Here is a 21,180-nt window from a genome sequence, read left to right on the forward strand (position 1 = left end):
TTAAGAAACGTAATTGTATTTTATTTACGTATACTGTAAATATAAAAACATTACAAAAACAATGTACAGTTTCGTGTTATGTACACGTGATGAACGCTGAAAAGATATATTTATATAAATACTCTTCAATGGTCGTTATCTAAATGATTTCATTAAAAAAAAAGAAATAATGACCATTAAATATACGAATGTTTATGAAAGTATGTTATTGCCACCTAGCGTGTAAAAAATGAAAGGAAAGCGAATGTTTATTAAGAAATTATTATTTCTCTCGAACGAGTCTCCCTCTCTGTCCACATCCTTCAATTTTCCGCGCGAACAGTATGCCATTATCAAATTTCAATTATTAAATCCGACAAATTACTGTGCTCTTCATAGCTGTTTCGTTGCAAAATTGCAGTCGTTACTCATCTTTGCAACGAATGTAGGGATACATACTGCGTCTCGCAAAAAATGTTACATTGCAAATCGTGTAAAAACTAGACGAAGCTCTTTCTGCGAAGAAAAAAGTCCCTAGAACATTCTAATGTCACCGTGCAATTATTTTGCTGCTTCTATTTCATTAACATGGCAGCCAAGCATTCCAACAGCCCGCTGTTTTTCTCTAGAGTAAATTCCCTAGGAGGTTCTCTGGTACCATTACGAATCGCAGTAAATTCTCCCCAATTGTCCCAGAGCTTGTAGACAAAAGTGGACAATTCGAGAAGGGGAGATACGATTATTCGAGCCTCGCGAATCGTTTTCATAGTTGCAAATTGTCAACAACTATAAAAAACTGGGCGCAAAAGTGGCGAATAATCGTGTCTGCTCTTTCCAAATTGTCCACTTTCACCCACTTAACCCTTTGCACTCGAGTGATGACCCTGACTATTTTTCTAAATAATTGTAACAGTATCAGATTCGTTTATACTTTGAAAAACTGTTGAAATTGCAAGTATTCTACTTGCCAACAGGCTCAGTTTCATATCAATAAATCAAAGAATATGTTTCGAATTTCAAATTAAAATAGCTTCGACTGCAAAAGGTTAACTGTATCTGGGCTCATTACATCTGAACGAAGCTTATTTCAGAATCATCCAATCTCGTCTTCGGACCCCGATTCCTCGACATTTAAATGTTAACAACGTTTGTACGCAACGTTGCAGTAGACAATTGCAATTCCACGCCGACGCAACGTAACCTTGAAAAAATGAACGTCGCGCTATAGGTAATCCCGAAGCAATTAGTACAAAACAATATCGTGAGTAACAGAATGTGCGTGAACAGTAAATTCGGAACTAATAATAGTCGAGAGACCATTTTCTCCCCGAGGACAGCTGTCTTCTCCCGAGAATGACAATACCGGGGAAATTAATTTTGCTTCTTTTCTGATTTAGCGGCGTTGGCGGAATCGCGCTCTTTGTCGTTTATCGAGTGCAAATACCGCGTGAGCTGTAGAAACTGCAGCACAGAACCGATGTAAGCCTTTATGTTGTCAGTTCGGACGGTGCTCATGTGGCACACTATGTTAGCGTACACGCGTCTCGCCGCCTTGTTCGACAAACGACCCACCGTCTGCAACGTGTGCAGCAATTTGTCCTCCTCCGCTGATTTAATTACTAAAACAGAGCAGAAAATATTTAGCAAAATAGTTTTCATAATTTTCTTCGGCGATAATAACATTTTCACCCTAAATATCTCTGTTTTGATCGATAATAGGAATAGAAGTCGGATCAGTCTAGCATGAAGGAATCTCAAGATCGTTTAGAGATTCCAAGATCATTCAATATTTTTCTTTCGAATGGAATACAATTTTTTGAGACCAATCAGTGCCTTTTAAAATCGAGACGTTCGCGCGACCTTGAACACAAAATCTCATTATTAACAATAATTATTGAATTTTTTACGATAATTACACAATAAAAAAATGGAAACATGTCTCTTAAATATAGGAAACGATGAAAATCTTTTTAAGATCGTATTAAAATTTTTTTATCGCATAAATGTATTGTAAAATTGTAACAAAAATACAATAGACAATTGTACAAAATTTTGAAAATAATTGTTTGAAAAGACGATTGTTCAAAAAAATAAGTTATATAGAAGTATATATGTATACAGGGCATAGAAAGCATTTAATATTTATAGGAAACATTTTCTATACAGTGTGCAATTAACGGGTTATTTCCGTTTGTGGATTAAAATCCGGACACCCTGTACGTAATTTGGTATTCAAATGACGCCAATTAATATAACGCAGTTTTAACATACCAATCGACTCTTCATCCCCAGTAGCCGGAAAATATCTATCGATCAGTTTATCGACAACGACAGCTGTGTTATCCAAGCCCTTAACAGCCGCGCTGCCATAATGTGTTCCTAGGATCTGATTCGCCTTGTTCCAGCTGACGTCCTTCAAATTGGAGGCTTGCATGGTTATTAAATCATTCACGTGCGAAATACTCCAAACGGCTGGCTGAACAACATTCTGCAGTGCCAACATATATGCGTTCTCCAGTATCTGAAATAATAAACAAAGTCAACGGTAATAAATAATGCTTACAAAATTCACTTCATTCATTTTATTAACTTTATTAATTCTATTCGTCGCCATTAAAGAACGTCAAACGACGAACTTGATGTTAATAAAATCTATTTAACAAATAGAAATTAATTATATTAACGAATGAAACTGGATTTTAACGAATTGCCTGCATTCGATTCAATTTATTTTAAAGAATGATGTGAACAACGAATCTATGTAAATTATTTAAATATGTGTTCAACTATCATGTTAACATTCAATTTACAATTTGTTATAATTATTTTTAGGCATAATTTTCGTTAAAACAGGTACCAACAAAGAGCGCAAGAAAACTCATGTTAATAATAAATACTTTCTGTTAATAATTTAGTATAGATATTTTTAATGAATATATTATCAATATAAAATATATTATTAACGTAAAATAAAATGTATGACTGTTTCCTATAAATTCATAATGAACAATCGAAACATGAATTGCAACAGAATTGCATAAGTAAAAGCTGAAGGACACTGACAAACAATTCTCTAAATTTATTATAAATATTTTTAGTTAACTCTTCAACTGAAACAAAAGATGTTCATACTTTTTATAAATTTCTGCTAGCCACGGGAAATTGAGAAACAAACAAATTGAAACATGGTAGCGAGAAAAATATCAACGAATATTTATAATATTTATCCGAGATGGGGGCAGCTCACTTGTTCACGGTAAAAATATCGTATTCCTAACCTGCTCAGGTTTCTCTTTAACCATCGGCACCTTTTCTTCGATTTTGTCAAGACCAAAGCATAGCGTGTGGTCAACAAACTGTATGGGGGTCTCGAGTTTCCTCGCTATGGGCGCCGCTATGGGAACCACCGCCATGTTCGTCGCGGTGCTCAAAGACGATTCTGCGGTGGTCAGAATCCAATGAACTACCGGGTTGCTGTCTCTCACGCGGGTATATTGTTCGGCAGATTTAGAGAGTGCGCTCTCCACTACTGGAAGTTCCAAAAGACGGTAGAAAATCTCCATATGGGGCATCTTCGCGACCTCGGCTGTCATTTTTCAAAATACCTAGAAAATAAGCAGTTATTTTTACACGGTCTTCCTGAAACGAGTTTTTACATTCTAGAGAAACGAGTTCCAAAAATGCTTTGAGTACTCGATAAAAAGAAAGAGACAATGTAAATAAAATGGACATCGCATAATTCTTTGATTAAAAATGAAAAGAAAATATGTTATGCAATCTTTTCATGTTAAGCTCGGTTTTCGAGAAAATCGAGTTCCAAAAATTCTTTGAGTACTCGATAAAAAGAAAGAGAAATTGTAAATAAAATGGACATCGCATAATTCTTTGATTAAAAATGAAAAGAAAATATGTTATGCAATCTTTTCATGTTAAGCTCGGTTTTCGAGAAAATCGAGTTTCAAAAATTCTTTGAGTACTCGATAAAAAGAAAGAGAAAATGTAAATAAAATGGACATCGCATAATTCTTTGATTAAAAATGAAAAGAAAATATGTTATGCAATCTTGTCATGTTAAGCTCGGTTTTCGAGAAAATCGAGTTCCAAAAATTCTTTGAGTACTCGATAAAAAGAAAGAGACAATGTAAATAAAAAGGACATCGCATAATTCTTTGATTAAAAATGAAAAGAAAATATGCTGTGCAATTTTTTCATATGAAGCTTCGTTTTCAAAAAAATCGAGCTCAAAAAATTGTTTGAATACTCAATCAAAAAGAGGACATGTTTAAGAAGATATCAGTGGATTATTCAATTAAAAATGAAAAGAAATTTTGCTATATAACTTTTTCATACAAATTCAAAAATTCATTGCTTCATGTATTGAGCGAAGGGGTGGTGAATCATGTTCAAAAAAGTATTACGTAATTCTTCATAGAAAAATGGACAGAAAATGGTAAAACACAGTTTTCTCATCTGTTCAATTTTTAAAAATATCGAATTCAAAAATTTGTTGGATTCACATTGGAAAAGGGGGAAAATTTTTAATTTTCTTGAAACCTAAGCTCCGACTGAAACGAGGTGAACAAAAACTGCGGAATAAACTGTGGTTCCACGCTCAATTTCCTAAATAATCGAATTGAAATTTTTGTAAATGCAACAAATTTTTGAACACGATTTACTCGCAAATTAAGCTTCGTAGGAAAAAAACTTATTCCGCATTTTCTGTCTATATCTTCCAGAAGACTCTGCTAATATCGTTGAAAAATTTAATTTGCAAAAATAAATCATTGCAAGATATTTGAATTAATTATTATTGTCACGGAGTGACTATAGTGTCAACGTGACTGATGAGAAACGTCTGTGTAGGTGGTATCTCGTGGGTCAATGGACTTCATGGATATAAGATACATGCGTATCACTATGTATCGTCGGTATATATGTATTTGCACACAGTGCACCTTACTTTCACGGCTTTCGCTAAAATTATGATTGTAGACAGGGCTCCGCGTCAAATGCTAACGGAGAGATAGCGATGACTAGAGCGCGTTTGAAATCGAAAGCTGTTACGGAGCTGTTTCGAGACAAAACAGCTTTCTCCGGTGCCTATCCTTTTACAAATAAATCGAACCTTCCGTTTAACATTATCCACGATTTCTCGCGGAAACGTACGTATCGACGCGCGAGTGAAAACTTAAATTGTGGGAAGCGAAACGGGCTACTGTGAATTGTCTACGAGAAATTTAATAAGACTTAACGAGGATACGGTCGCGCGCACGCGCACAAAATTAGGCGAGTACCATCAATTTCTTCCTTTTCAGAGAACTCAAAATAATTAGTAGGTTTTGTGATCCTTCGTTAGTTTTCAAGTTATGCGACCTTATATATTTAATTATGTTTAATATATTTTAATACAATATATTTAATTATATATATATATATATATATATATATATATATATATATTTATATTATATATTTATATTATATATTATTAATATAATTATATAATGTAAAATATTATATATTTATATTATATATTATTAATATAATTATATAATGTAAAATAAAATAATATGAAATTCTAATTAATTTCAACTTCAATCTTTATTTACAGAGATAGCTGAAAACATTATTAATTTATTATCTCATACAAAATTATTTATTAATTTATCAATCGATATGAAGTTAACATGCAATTCTAACTGAGATTCCATCTGATTTCAATTTAATAAAAAGAATTGCCAACTTTTTATCAGGTCAGATTAGTAGATAATTATTAGACGATGTTGAAAAAGTATGGTTTTAAATAATTCATGTTTTCTGATATATAAATATTTAAAAACTATTACTGCAGTATTTGTTTAATTTGTGAATTTAATTTTCACAATAAATACATGTTATTAACCTTTTATATTTCAACTGATACATTTGCAGTTTTTTGAGAAAAACATTTTTTCCATTATAATTTGTCATTATAAATGCATTAATAAATTTCAATACATATATATATATATCAAAGATAGTTTTTTATGTTATTATTCTCATGGAGTTGTATTTTGATATCTTTCGAAAATGTGTTTAACTTTATGTAATAAACGATTAAATGCTGATTAAACGATAAAAGTTTCCAATTTCTCCATCAAACGGCTAAAATTTGGACCGCGTAAATCTTTTGTCGTTGACTGCGGAGAGGTAGACATGCGAACATGAATCAAGACCTTGAATTACCTTTGTACGATATTTACAAGGTAATGTTTGTGTTCGATTGATCTTATGATCATTAGATCCAGCCGGGAGATCATAATGTAAAATATCAAATTTTACATTACATTATCGTCGAGATTGTAAAAACATTTTTAATAGATAAACGAATTTGTTTCGTGTACAAACAGTAAAATAAACTAATTTATTTTATGTAGAAACTGTAAAATAAACCGACTTATTTTATGTAGAAACTGTAAAATAAACCGATTTATTTTATGTAAAAACTGTAAAATAAACTATTTTATATTGTATACAATAAATTATAATAATTATGCAAAATAAACTAATTTGATTTGAATGCACATTGTAAAATAAACTAATTCGTTTTACATGCATACTGTAAAATAAACTAATTTGTTTTATATGCGTACTATAAAATGAACTAAATTGCTAAATGTAGAACATGTAAATTAAACTAATTTATTCCATGCACAAATATAGTGAAATGAACCAATTAATTAATTGTCCATTGTGAAAACTTTATTCACAAACAAAGGAAAGTTCTTTTATAAAATACAATACGATAAATTAATTGATTTCCTGTATGATAACTGTTTTGTGATTAACTATACGACGAAAGTACTGTAGTAACAAATCTCGATAAATACTATTAATACTTAAATAGTATTAAACTTTCTTATCAAATATTATCAAATTCCTTACCAAAAACGATTATTATATCTCCTTATTCAAGATTATAGTGCACCACACTATTGAAAATAATGACGGTATTTTCTCTGAAAACATTATAAAATTATAAATCACTCGATTTTTCCACAATTTCATTGTTAATAAGCGCACATGAAGACTAATGAAAATAAAATTTGGGACTAATAATGAATAATGAAAAGCACTGTAATAAAATTCACTTACGTTTTTGTTTTTATCCAGCCGGTTCAGACACTTAATCGCTTATGGTTCGCCACAAATGAAACACGAGCACAAATGCTGCTCGCTGAGTAATGTCCCCATACTTATAACCTCACGATAGAGCGCTACGCTTCCCATTGGCCAATCAGCAATCGGGATTCACCGACAGCACGGTATTCCCGTGCGCTCGAACATGTGCCAAGGGATCCAAAGTCCGTTTAGGCTAACTGCGTTATCGGCTGACTCAAGTCGTTTAGTGAGACTATGTGGGAATCTGCAATCGTACGCTGCATTACCGCACTGATCCATGGATCCATAGACTCTGAGATAATTAAGATTAAGAGTAGACCATTCGTAGACTTTGATACGCTTATGACGAATTCGAAAGTCAACATTGAGTTTAGGAAGACTGAGCCCGTCTGATCGAAAACGAAAAAATATATTTCCCTTTAGCTTAAGAAATTTCTTTAAATTATTATCACTTAGTGTTATAATTATTGCAGTTGTTATTGACAGTATGAAAAAGTGTCCGAGGAATGTGCGATTCGGTTAAAAGGAGCAAGTATTCTGATCAGCAGAATATTCGGTTCATCCATTTAGAAGCGGCAGTTGATGATCTTGATCCTCGCACACATTGTCAAGGGCGCTGCTTTGTGTGACTCCGATTGAGTTTTAACTGCTGCTCGTTATTTGTTAAAATATTATCGAAATTATGTATCTTATGCTAGCTTGATGTAACTGGATATTGAATCAGGGTGGAGATATTTATATATATTTTCTATAATAAAATGATTAGGCGAAATACTAAGCTGTATAGACACTAGATAAATTCAATGATACTGTTATGTTTTCTTCAATTGATTAAGTTAATTGAAATAGAAGATACAACTTCGCTTATCAGGGAAATTGTTATTTCAGATAAGTGATTTGTAACATTTAGTATAAATTCATAGAATCTATAAAATTTATAAAGTGTTAATATGAATTGGAATTTACAGATTAATATAGTATAACTTGGTCATCCATTATTACAAAAGTTACGGTCAAACAAAAAGTTTATTTAAATATATATCATCTGTTTAGTATCATTTACATTTAATAGAGTATTAAATAATTTAACGAAGTACTTAATCAATATTTAGCGAGTCGCCTTATTTACACATATTTATCATTTTCTTATAATTAAATATTATAGTAATATTATACTATGTTATACACTAATATTATAAACTAAAAATATAAGTAAGAAAATTAAAATACTGTAATTATGTTAATATAATAAATCGAAGCTAGAGCGAATGTACGAATAATCAGAAATGAGTTAATTCCATAGTAATAATAATATGTTTGTGTACTATTTTTCTGTATACATGTTCATGATATTTAATACTCAAAAGGTTTACTATATCTTGAAAGCATTATTTCCTAATGTCTTTTCACTAAAAAAAAAAAAACGATCGATCTGTTGGAGAGTAATAATCGATATCTTAATAATGAGTTTCCTTATTTACATACACATTTTATTTTCTTATAATTATAAATTATAATAACACATTAATGTCGTAAACCGAAAATATGAGTAACAAAGTTAAGATACTTTACAGTTTACAGATTAACTTGGTTTAACTTGGTCGTTCATTGTTACAAAAGATATGGTTAAATGAAGTTTATTTAAAAGTACATAATCTGCATTATTTAACGAAATACATGCTACCAAAATTTACACGCACACATACAATGTACAAGATGCCAGCGTCACCCCCCTCGTTGTGCACATCGGGTAACGTCATGGCAGACACGCAGGGTGACTTTATGGTGCTTTAACATTGCGAAGACAAATCGCATCAACGTTTCATTTTTTTCAAATTAAAAGGACATGTTAAAGTTTTACTCGGCTAAAAAAATTTTACTAAATCCGTGCATTACGTCAAACTTGGCAATTTTCAATATGCCAAACAGGACCTAACATTTAATGGGTCACAGTGGCAAGGGTGCGTCAAACTCAAAATTCGGAAACATTGTCTCAAAGTAAAGTTTTCAAGCTTTAATTTAGAAACAAAGTCATCATCCTACGATGATTCTTCGTGAAGTTATCGTCAGTCAAATTTGATCAATATTTATTCAAAAGCGAAACTAAGACTAAACTTTTATTTAAGCGGAACTAAAGAAAAAGACAGACAGAACGATGAATAAAAAAGTTAACGAGCATAACTGTCTAGTTTCCGATACAATTTCATTCCCTCCGTCGCCAGGCGAGCTGTAGTTGCCAACAAACAACAACAATTAGTATAGGAATCGTGTCATTGTCGTTCGGTGCGTGTTACTAACCCGTTGAAAAAAACTGGAGAATTACCGCACAGTCTTCCTGGAATGGAAGTAAGTAAGAGCAGTAACTAAAGAAGCAACCCTGCGATAAGTTGCTTGGCGAATGTCCGCTGACATAATTAATTTATACGCAACGAGGCTTCAACAGTTTCCTGTAAGTTCCACGGTGCAACATCTTCAGCCGATTATATACTTCGTTTACAACATACTTCCACTTCTACCGAGGATAAACCAGTTTATTATATTTCATTCGAACGAGGGTAGTCGGCTTCGAAGTAGCTACTTGAAACTAGCACAGCGACCATCTTTGGACTCTCCGGAACAAGGTGACGCAGTTTAATCACAAGTTTCGAATTCGAAATCGTGTTAGAAAATGGTTCATACGGGAAAAAAGCCGCCGAACCTTGCTACTTTCTGCAGATATTTTTCAATCCACGTTCAAACACTGAAAAAGCCTCCTATCGGCGTGTCATAGGCTACACCGACGAGATCGACTTCGCAGCTGCGGTTTGGTGTCCGCTGCCCGTTCTCCTGCGAAACGCCGACTTTTCTGACAACCGAACCTTCCGCTGCCGACGACCGATTGCACCGTGCTCGAGCCCTTTGCCAGCTCGCACGACCGTTCACGTGTCCAGGTAAATGTTCGCCGATCGACAGGGTGCCGCGAGCCGCAGGTAAGCGGACTCCATTTTGGAGCGATCGCGAAACTGGGAGAGAGAAGAAATTTTGCTACGGGTGGGCGAAGTCGTCGTCTCTCCGCGCGGCCGCCTTCGACTTCGACGCGATTCCAACGCGTGTTTCGTCGGCTTCTCGAGCCGGCTCCGAGGAATTCTGTTTTTCAAAAAACGCCGATTGCGATCGTCCGCGGCGCAACTTCCTCGGCCGTTTCGGCTTCGTTTCGAGAAGCAGCCGTCTCGGGAAAATGCGACACCCGTTTTCGGTACCATTCCGTTTCTCGACATTTTCGCGCACCGACGACCGGGCACTTTGGCTCTCGCTTAGATAAGAAGTTGAGAACACCGTGGCCGATTTTTCGATCGCGTGCAGCGTGATCTCTCGACCAAACTATCTGTTCGCGAATCTCGGCGCAGCCGCGTCGAGGAAAAATGATATCGAAACTTAATGATATGGAACTAAATATTCGGGCAACGATGATACCCGTTACGAAAATATCACGCACAGTTCTGTTTACGCATTCCTCTTCCTTTGTTATTTTTATGGATGTAGTAACTGTCCTTGGATAGTGCCAGTAAACGAATTTTGAATCGGACATGAATTTGTATACACTTAGGAACATAGAGGAGAGATATTTTTGAATTTGAAAACCAATTTTTACCTCGAACATAATTTACATTGCATTTCTTGTTCAATTCACTTTCGTAATAATCAAGAGGCTTTGATGGTAAGATCTTCTTTCATTGAGAAAGTAATTTTCTAATAATATGTAGGAAATAGTATGTTTCGTAACTATTCTATTTATTGCTAAACAGTGACGCACACCAAGTACAGTGGTACAAGAGATAGTAAAGAAAGATACAATAATTCTCGTAGTTGTATGCCGACGCCGTAAACCGTATTCGTAAGCCGTATTCGGTATAATTCCGTATCGTTATTCGTATCGTAAACCGTGATCGTGATCGTGATCGTAACCGTGTTCGTCAATCGTAATCATAGTCGTGTTCTGCATATCAACGTTAGTCGCGTTCTTCCGTCCTGTGCCCTGCGAGTGCATCCTTTCATGGATGCGCCGATCAACCGTCAAATTTGGCCGTTTGATCCGTTTGATGTTTTTTAGATCGCGACGCTCACGTATGCATGCACACGTGTGCGCGTGAGGTTAACACACGGGAGTCGGTATTATGATTTCGGAGGTCGCTCCGTCATCGTAACGTGTTCCCCTCTAGTCGTCAACCGTCGTCTCCTACAAATACGAAACGTAATTGGATATTAAGTGTATTTAGTTTTACTTTGATATTCTGATTGAATACTTGGAAATAGTGCGGCTGCATTTGGCAATGTTTTACCTGCGAAGAAAGCTGTGATCTTTTTCAAATCAAGCAGTGTCTGATTAGTATACATAAAATATTGAAGATACTCAAAGTCACGGTCGTTCGATATAATTTTTTGGGATAAAACAGGTGACACCTGTTTTCTGTAAACTCATTGCCAGTTTAATTTAATATTTATGACGATCAAGATTAAGTGGTTTTTATCTTCCCCCTGTCAAGATTACGATATTACGCACTCATCTTCTTAACTTCTTGTCTCGGATCGGTTCCTTCGGTCCGCTTGCACTTGCACCGTTTTTCAAATTTGTCGAGTCGCAAAACGCTAAAATTCGCAACGCTATCATTTATGTCCGCCCCAAATTTATTGAAATCGAATATTCGTTCATCGATATCGTTGTAACGGAAGATAATACTATCAGAACAGTCGATCTAAAAATAATGTTCTTACTAATGATACAATTCAGTGTACCTCCGAATTATTATCCAAATTAAAATCTTCTCAACTGACGCAATCAGCGAATAAAAGTTAATAGTTAAAAAAATAGTTAAATCGAACATTGACAGCACAATATTTACTGCACGAAATGCGAAATAGCAATCGAAAATAAATCGAATAGCACGAATCGTAACCGATCAACTATTGGAGGAATTCTTAAACGCGAATCGCATCAGAAATTCACAATGAATGACGCATTCCAGAAATAGAAGTGAAATTCTCGAAAACGTGTTTTATATTTTTGAATTATGCATGATCCACTGCGCCACTGTAGTAGCATAATAAATATTAAATAAATAGCAATTAGCATAATATCTAAATAGTCGATTGGTTAATAGGATATTGAAATTGTCGTCAGTGATGTATTACAGTCTGTATTGCAGAATAATAAATCCGTAAGAAGATTACTTATTGGCAATCGAAACGTAGAGTAAACGGTGCAGAGTATTATAGTCGTCAAATTAATATAATACATCTCATCGCCCAGTATATTTCATAGCATAGTATTATAGCTATCATATTACATTCATTTGGTCACTCAGTATCGTAGTCGTCAAATTATACCACCTTTCGAACGAATAGAAAAGAAAATATTCGTCGAAAACAGGCAACCTTTACTGTACAACTGAATTTTTCGCAGTAAGGATTTTGAAGATGGAGTCACGCCAGTCGGATTTGCCGCATGTTAAGTCCATCAGCCGAATATCGAAGCTGCCCATCGTAGAAGATGGCATACAGATTGCCAGCAGTGTGTACGTCAGGATAAAGGTAAGATCTGTGCGTAATGTTGGAACGGTGCGACGTTTTCGCATACAGCGTCGCTTTCCCTCACCTTTCACTCGCTGATCTCTGCTCTCGCAAAACGCTTTTACATCCGAAGCTGGCAAGACTTGTTGTCGCATCTTCTCGCAACGTTTACCGGAAGTCAGATTTTGAAGAGGACCGTTTCCAGCAGACTACTCCGCACGGCTCGCGAAAATAGTTATCGACAGATTTATCGCCTTGCGCCAATTGTATTAGCTCGCAGATGCGAAGCTTTCGTTTCTGTCGTCGCACTTCGAGTTAGAGCGATACCTGCGTTGATAGGTTCCCCTTCAATTTCAGCAGCTTCCATTGCAAACCGACAATATGCTGGTCGAGTTGTTTTCGATTTGTTTTTGAGAAAATCAATTTTCCTCGCGCAACAAATAATTCTCGATCCATTGCTGTTTTGAAATTTCCGTATGTTCACACGTGAAACGATTGAAATATGGGGATTCGGGTTCGTAAAGCCTCTGACAATGGATGTTTTATCTGCGATGATATATCGCTAGACTCGTCTTTTTCTTTCACTCGCGTGGTCGGCTGTGAATAATAGGATTCCATCGGCGCCCAAGTTCCCGTGAGAAACTCAATTGCGCCGTTTTCTAATCCGATATAGCGTTCGAACTTTTTGATTAACTGGGGCTTGAACACTGCCGAGCAATCGCTGGTGGTGGCAAAAGAGATAGCGACACCGGCCATCAACGTTTTCAGTGGTCCAATCACTGTGGTCGACCATTTGCTCTGCAAAGGTATCGACGTGGTCGAAGAAAAGGTGCCGGCGGTGCATCTGCCCCCTCGACAAGTAAGTTCTTTCATGCGTGTATCGTCGGATGCTGAGAAACGAGCGACTAGCGAAGGCAATCATCGACTGTCTCCACAATACAAAGGGTCTCGAACCTCGTAGAATTGAAAAGAATTTTCAACCCACTTGCGGGAGCTGTTGGAAATTAGGGCGCTGCGTGGTAACGAAAGATCGTCGGTCACTCGTTTCTAAACAACCACATTGTTTTCCGAAATTTAGCATTCGTCAGTCAACTAATTTCGCGTTCCCTTTAAGATGTACATCAACGCGAAGGATTATGTGTGCAGCAAAGTAGAGGCCGTTTTGTCACCCGCCAGAATCTTATCGCAGTTAGCATCTATAAAGAATCGCATCGAGCGATATGTGTCTCAGAAACTTATAAACGAAATAGATGGTAAGTGATTATCGGAAGAAGATAACGATCTCTGATGGTCCATGGACTCTCTTGAGACATTATTAGACTGTGAATCGAGTTTATAAATAAATGAGATTAGTCAAGTATACATACGATCCAGGTAGATAGTCAATGCGTTTATCATGTTATAGTAAGAGTATTAACAGAACCATGCTTTGATAAGATAATTACACGTGTGAAGAATATCTGACCTATTACCGAGCGTGTTCAGTATTTACAAACAGTGGTTTTTAGGTGTGTCATTATAAATTGTGCGAGATAACAAAACCTGAGCATTTTTCAGACGTTATCGAGGACAGGAACGCAAATAATGCGGCGCTTACTACTACAAAAAGCAACAGATGGATTAAAGAACTGATAAATGTGCTGATACTTATGGGAACTAATTTTCTAGTTACGTTAACACGGGTGAGAATCGAAATACTAATACTTTCCTCCTCAATCGATTCGAGATGAGATTCAACCTCGATCGTGATAAATAAAATAATCGATCGTTAAGACTGAACAAATTATTGAATACCACAGATGTTTATGGAAAATTAAAATGATATGGGTGTTCCACAATTATTTTAACAGCCGAAAATTAGGGGTAGCTGAGGTCATTTGAATTAACTTTTTCCTTTGCGAAAATGCAATCTGCGGCTTTGTTTACGAGTTATTAACGAAAAACACTGACCAATGAGAGGCGAGGGCGCGAACCATAACGTGGTCGATCGATTGAGCGCCACGTGCTCCTACCACTGGGTTTGACAGCTGAAGGGGGATTCTGTGCCGCGTTCGAATCAATGAACAAGTCACGGAGCATGAACTTTCGATATTTTGTTTACCACGTGGCAGTGATAATTTTAAGAAAAACGCTGTTCATCCTTATTTCAGAATGTCTGAAGAATATTTACTAATTTTTCAGACCCGAAATAATAAGTATGTCAGCCGTTTTAATTTTCTGGTGTGCATGACACTTCGTGTGTACCATATGAAATTTTTAAGCAAGGTGTACAGTGAAGGTTAACAAAGTACGTAAATGATATTTGAATTTAAATAATTCCGCATCCAAACACAATTCAACGAACTATTCGCAAAGCTAATTTAATAAATAATGATCGTGTTAAAGGACGTAAGAGATTTGTTTGATAGAGAAATATGAAGAATATTATCAATAAGAAACTCACCCATTTAGTTGTAAATCCACCTCATGCACGGAAATGTGTGCAGGAAGATAGTGCATTGACCTCGTACAATGTATGATGAACTGCACAGCTGATCTGTATCCGACGGCGACGAACAGAAGGATGACTCCAGGCAGGCTATTCCAACGGTCACTTTTACTACATTATCACTAAACACTGATAACTTATCAATAATATTTACGGACGAACTTTCCTGGGTTAATATGTATGGCCCTGAAAAGAGCCGATTTTTGAATGCGACACGTTATTGATAATATTCTTCATATTTCTCTATCAAACAAATCTCTTACGTCCTTTAACACGATCATTATTTATTAAATTAGCTTTGCGAATAGTTCGTTGAATTGTGTTCGGACGCGGAATTATTTAAATTAACATTTACGAACTTTGTTAATCTTCGCCTTGCATAAAAATTTCATATGGTACATATGAGGTGTCATACACACCAGAAAATTAAAACGGCTGTCATACTTATTATTTCGGGTCTGAAAAATTATTAAATATTCTTCAGACATTCTGAAATAAGGATGAACAGCATTTTTCTTAAAATTATCACTGCCACGTGGTAAAAAAAATATCGAAATTTCATGCTCCGTGACTTGTTCATTGATTTGAACACGGCACAGAGTCCCCCTTCAGCTGTCAAAATCAGTGGTAGGAGCACATGGCACTCAATCGATTGACCACGTTGTGTTTCGCGCCATTGGCTCTCATTGGTCGGTGTTTTTCATTAATAACTCGTAAACAAAGCCGCAGATTGCATTTTCGCAAAGGAAAAAGTTACTTAGAATGGTCTCAGCTACCCCACATTTCCGTAATGCGAGACATTTTTGGGACACCCTGTATATATATATTATATGTTATTTCTGATTATTAAAAAATAATTGTAATTAAATGCTTAACACCTGTACTCAAATTCTTATGTCGTAACAATTTCTATTTGACCCATTTAACCCTTTACACTCGAATGGCGACTCCGAGGTGCCACAGAAAATTGCTATTTAATTTCTTCAAATAGTTCTTAAATTATTAGGGCGGTTTATATTTAAAGAATTGTTAAAAATGCAAGCATGTACGAAGAAATAAGCAGAATTTCATATGCATGTAATACAAAACAAATAAAAAGTCATACTGTACGTTGGAAAAAATATGTTAGTTTTTAAGTTGAAAACAGCTTCGAGTGCAAAGAGTTAAATTGTGTTATAAACGTATAAAATGCGCGGCCTTGGAGTGTCCCAAAAATGCTCGAATAGTCTGAATAAAATGATTCCCGATGCGATTTAAAGAAACTTCTATCTTGACAAAAATGTTCGTTGCATCTTCGTTAACGAGTTATTAGCGAAAAACGCGGACCAATGGGAGAGCGAGTACAGTTGACACGTTCCGGTGGGATAGCGAGCTCGACGCGACACTGTTCGCGGGGGCGGAGCGCCAGCCGTACTCGCTCTTCGATTGGTGCTTTTTTGCTTGTAACTCATTAACGATACCGCGAAGAATATTTTCGCTAAGGAAAACGTTGCTTCAAATCGCCTCAGGAATCATCCTTTGCTATGTGTCACGGGATTTTCGGGACACCCTGTGAACATAGAATCTACAATCCACTCTGTTCGACCTTTTCTATTCCTTCTTGGTAACCGTTTGATTTTCTATATACAATTTATTATCCTGTAAACAATTTTTCTACAAACAACACAATTTTCTATAGTAAAAATTTCCTGATGCTTTGCATAATGTTTTGCAGATGCTAATACACCCAAGGATGGCATTGCTCGAGGTCCTTGATTTACTGAGACAGTACACCTCCCCCACGGACAAGCGCGAAGCAGACACGCTAACGGAAGCATTTCAGATGCTCCTAGGGAATGTACAAGCATTCGGCCGCTGTAAGTTGCACGAGATCTCTGTAACACTTGACCCGCTCTTCCGAGCTGAATATGGACTGATGACCGCTCGAATGAAAATCTACAATGCCGTGCAGGAATATTTCACCCTGCTCGCCAAATACTTACCAGAAATCTCTTTCTGGTTAATGTTTTCAGTAAAACGTGGGGTATGGAATACCCACGATCATCTCTGCAAGATGATCCACTTATATTTAGTGATCGTTATAATATTGGCGGGCTCTGTTTCTTACGTTATTATACCCTTACTTGGCTTTGACTACAGCACGAGGAGGAAGGGCAACCATATAAATATCAAAATGGCTGTGTGGCTCCTGAAAACGATAAGAAGTCTTCTGGTTTGTATACTTCAAAGAGAGAAAGAGAGAGAGAGGGAGAGAGAGAGAGAGAGAGAGAAAGAGAGAGAGAGAGAGAGAGAGAGATTCCATTAAATAGATTAATTTAATTTTATGGAGTTTTTGTTGGAGTATTTAGTCGAGATTGGAAGTGTTGAAACAATGTTTGGTGTGAGTTTGGTTCTGTTTAATTTTACGGAATTTTATAAGGTATTTCCCTCTATACGATAACTCTTATAATTTATAAATATAATAATATAATTAATCTAAACGAACCCGTAATCAATAACGATTATGGAAAACGGAAACGAAATTTCGGTCGTATATAATTAATACGTAAAACTAAAATCAATTAAATTAAAATAATAATTTTTATGCATCGACATTTGTTATATTGAGTATAACAGTTATGGTCTCTGTATATCGCGATTATTTATAACTAAAAATATTTCCATCAAAGGATTGTTATGCAACGATTCTTTTTTATATAGATTATAGTAATTATAGTACTAGCATATATTTATTATTTGTACCTAAAAACGATTGAATCAAAAAATAATTGATTGATTAATTAATTGAAACGAAAAACAACATTTTTCATATTAATCATAGCAGATGTTGTCTCAGTCTAAATCAGTAATATTTTGCGTTAATTATGAGAAAACGAAGGTTTGACGTTTTGCATGTTATTAATTGGTCTTTTTTTCGCAGACAAGGATTACAAAAATGCTGGTTGGAGAACGAAACGTACCAATGCAAATGCAGAATCACCATCGAAATGGTATCGAACATTAAAGTTGCGGAGAGCAGAAGCTTCGTGCCATTTTCATTTCGAGTTTCAGTGACGATCTATTTATTATAGACATACTTTTGTACCCTCTCTGCCCCATTACTAAACAATCGTTGACACGCATATTTTATTATGTATAGAATAAAATTTGCTAAATATAAAATAGGATTGAATTCATAAAATATAATAATACAAATTGTTGAATATAAAATTGGATAGAATACATGAAACATAGTCATGAAAATTTTCTATGTACATAATGACAATGTTTTATTTATCAACATTAAAAAAAATTCTTCACCATTGTAACGAATATTGAATATTATTGTTATAAAAATATAATCTGACGTTTATTTATTTTATAATATTTAATTATAATATTTTATAAATTATACAGGCGACCCTCGACTTTCGCACATTCTACTTTCGCACAATTCGCTATTTCGCACATTTTTAAAAATTCAACTTTGTAAGCCTTTGCGGTCGAATGTTCCCTCTGAGTGGACATCGTGAGTCGAGCAGGTTACATATAGTAATTGGATGCCTCTCTCAGGGGACATCAGACTTCGGCCATCAGGTTACAATGTTGTTCCGATCAAGAGGTCAAGACTGGCCGTCAGAGGTCAGGACTGAGTCTCCATTTTGAAGAAACACCGGAAACTAGCACCGATGAAATAGTTAACCTCATGAATGAATTTAACTTGGATGTCAACAATGACGATGTTAACAAATTAATCGAATCTCACTCAGTACCGTTGTCAAATGAATACTTAACTGAGCAACAATTGATTAACAATAAAATATACAACGAAAGTGAGGAAGAAGAAGCCGATAAAAACGTCAAGACTTTGACAATTAAAAATATGAATGAAGCTTTTATGCATCTAGAGAAATTTTCAACTATTATGGAAGAATGCGATCCCAATGAAGGACGTATATCTCAAGTACGTAGGGCAGTACAAAAAGACACTGCGTGTTATAGAAATCTTTACCACGAAAAGAAAAAAAAGGAGGTACTCAACTAACTCTTGACTAGTTTATAAAGAAAAGACCCGAAAGCTAAATAAATAAATAAATAAATACTTTACTTTTTGGTGCATATTTTTAACACGTTTCTACTTTCGAACATTCAATATTCGCACACACTATCAGGAACCAATTGTGTGCGAAAGTCGAGGGCCCACTGTATTCTGACGTTTATTATTTTATAATCTGACGTTTTCAAATTTTTTCAGAATTTTCAACATTGCTCTCCGATGAGAAAGTTGCGTTTGTTAAAAACAATTGCAGATCTTATGATTTTTAACACGTCAAAAACGCTTGAAATTCGTCAACTTCGAACGCGTCTAACAATCTTTGTGCAGCTTGGGACTTGAATTTTTGGAGTTTTCTCGACAAAATCTACGGGAATGTACAGTCGCCTCGGAAAATACGTTAACGCCTTTTCAATCGGATTAACTTTTTTAAAATTGGTTCAAAAGACTTGAATTTTTTTAAGACGTTGAAACGAATAGTTTTCTATGGAATGAGTGTACAAAGAGTTTTTTATATTACAATTGATAGGAATGATAGAAAAAAAGAAAAAATTATGTTTTTTCAACTTTCTTATCCGAGTATGACGCCTATCCAGCAGTTAGTAACGCGTGTAACTTCGTTGTGATAGTTTCGACTTCGACTACCGCGTCGCGTCGTCTGTCATCTGAAGTCCAGCAGTCGATAAAATGGGGGCGGCACCGGTTTCAATATCTATAGGGTGTCCAAACAGTTGGTCTGGGTTAGATCTGGTTTAGTTTATTTTTCGAACGAGAGAGCAATTTCGACGATTCTCAAACAATTTTTACAATACATTTTCGGATTCACTAGTAAGTGCACTTGGTCTGGTTTAGGTTTTAGTTAGTTTAGTTTTTTAGCGAGCGAAATTAGTGACGTCGTTAGTGACGACGCTGCATTCAATGTATAGCATTAAACAATTTTTGTGAATATCTTGAAAACTATTAAATGCCCGAAGCTAATATTTTATATTTTTTATCCTTTCTCATGCACCCTCCAAATGCTACCTCGAACGGCGACAGTATATCCTCTTTCGGAAATGCAGTAAATTCTCCCTAATTGATCCTCAGTTAGTACACAGAAATGGAAAAAAAAAATTAAAGAAAAAAATGAAGAAATATTTGAGAAGAGGAGATACAATTATTCGAGCCGTGCGGCTAGTTTTTATAATTGTTAACAATCGGTAACTATAAAAACGTGCCGCAAGGCTCGGATAATCGTATCTCGTCTCTCCAAATTATCCATTTTTGTGTACAAGCTGAGGGTCAATTAGGGAGACTTTACTGTACAGCCAAAAATTAAAATATACGTACTTCCTTATCGAAAATTATACAGATTTTTCTTCTGAAAACAATACAAAATTATAAATCACTTGATTTACTCCACAATTTCAGTTTTAACAAGCGATTAAGAATACTAATGAAACTAACTGCAGCACAATAATAAAACTCACTCACGTATTGGTTTTTAACCAGCCAGTTAAGTCACTTCATTGCTTAGAGTTCGCCGCAAATGAAACACGAGTACAAATGCGGCTCGATGAGCTATAATTCCATACTTTATAACCTCACGTTAGAGCGTAATGCTTCGTACATTGACCAATCCGCAATCGGGATTCACCGACAGCGTAGTATCGCGTGTGTTCGAGCATGTGCCAAGGGATCCAAAGTCCGTTTAAGCTAACTGTGTTATCGGCAGACTCGAGTCGCTTCGCGAGACTGTGTGGGAATCTGCAATCGCACGCTGTGTTATCACACTGATTCATAGATCCATAGACTCTGAGATAATTAAGATTAACAGTAGACCATTCCTAGACTATGATACGCTTATGACGAATTCGAAAGTCAACATTGAGTCTAGGAAGACTGAGCCCGTCTGATCGAAAACGAAAAAATATATTTTCCTTTAGCTTAAGAAATTTCTTTAAATTATTATCACTTAGTGTTATAATTATTG

The 21,180-nt window shown here is 35.5% G+C and overlaps 3 protein-coding genes across 9 annotated transcripts in view; 2 read left to right on the plus strand and 1 right to left on the minus strand.

Annotated features, from left to right (window-relative positions):
• Positions 1 to 20,769, minus strand: LOC117219687 (lipid storage droplets surface-binding protein 2). 2 transcript variants are annotated; one of them, XM_033469015.2, is made up of 6 exons: positions 20,682 to 20,769; positions 7,114 to 7,384; positions 6,904 to 6,977; positions 3,258 to 3,584; positions 2,251 to 2,500; positions 1 to 1,598 (listed from the first exon to the last, which is right to left on the minus strand). In XM_033469015.2, the coding sequence occupies exons 4-6, from the start codon at positions 3,570 to 3,572 to the stop codon at positions 1,351 to 1,353; spliced, it is 813 nt and encodes a 270-aa protein (XP_033324906.1). In that variant the 5' UTR covers positions 3,573 to 3,584; positions 6,904 to 6,977; positions 7,114 to 7,384; positions 20,682 to 20,769; the 3' UTR covers positions 1 to 1,350. The 2 variants fall into 2 exon arrangements, with proteins under 2 accessions (XP_033324906.1, XP_033324916.1); XM_033469025.2 differs by lacking the exon at positions 6,904 to 6,977 and having other exon boundaries at positions 20,682 to 20,764.
• Positions 9,429 to 18,516, plus strand: LOC117220048 (uncharacterized). 5 transcript variants are annotated; one of them, XM_076522360.1, is made up of 9 exons: positions 9,430 to 9,589; positions 9,671 to 9,761; positions 9,911 to 10,070; positions 12,581 to 12,708; positions 13,361 to 13,546; positions 13,802 to 13,940; positions 14,245 to 14,369; positions 16,890 to 17,387; positions 18,096 to 18,516. In XM_076522360.1, the coding sequence occupies exons 4-9, from the start codon at positions 12,595 to 12,597 to the stop codon at positions 18,177 to 18,179; spliced, it is 1,146 nt and encodes a 381-aa protein (XP_076378475.1). In that variant the 5' UTR covers positions 9,430 to 9,589; positions 9,671 to 9,761; positions 9,911 to 10,070; positions 12,581 to 12,594; the 3' UTR covers positions 18,180 to 18,516. The 5 variants fall into 5 exon arrangements, with proteins under 5 accessions (XP_076378474.1, XP_076378475.1, XP_076378476.1 ...); XM_076522361.1 differs by having other exon boundaries at positions 9,700 to 9,761; XM_076522362.1 differs by having other exon boundaries at positions 9,433 to 9,761; positions 16,890 to 17,031; positions 17,188 to 17,387.
• LOC117220056 (uncharacterized) overlaps positions 11,284 to 21,180 on the plus strand; it is a 20,130-nt gene continuing 10,233 nt past the window's right edge. The window contains exon 1 of one of the 2 annotated variants that reach the window (XM_076522355.1): positions 11,284 to 11,371. The gene's annotated coding sequence lies outside the window, so the exon portion shown is untranslated. Of the gene's footprint in view, positions 11,372 to 11,396; positions 11,574 to 21,180 lie in introns of those variants that run through there. The other variant, XM_076522356.1, reaches the window with a different exon arrangement.

This window comes from Megalopta genalis, chromosome 5, assembly GCF_051020955.1.
Source record: "Megalopta genalis isolate 19385.01 chromosome 5, iyMegGena1_principal, whole genome shotgun sequence".
NCBI classification, from domain to species: domain Eukaryota; kingdom Metazoa; phylum Arthropoda; class Insecta; order Hymenoptera; family Halictidae; genus Megalopta; species Megalopta genalis.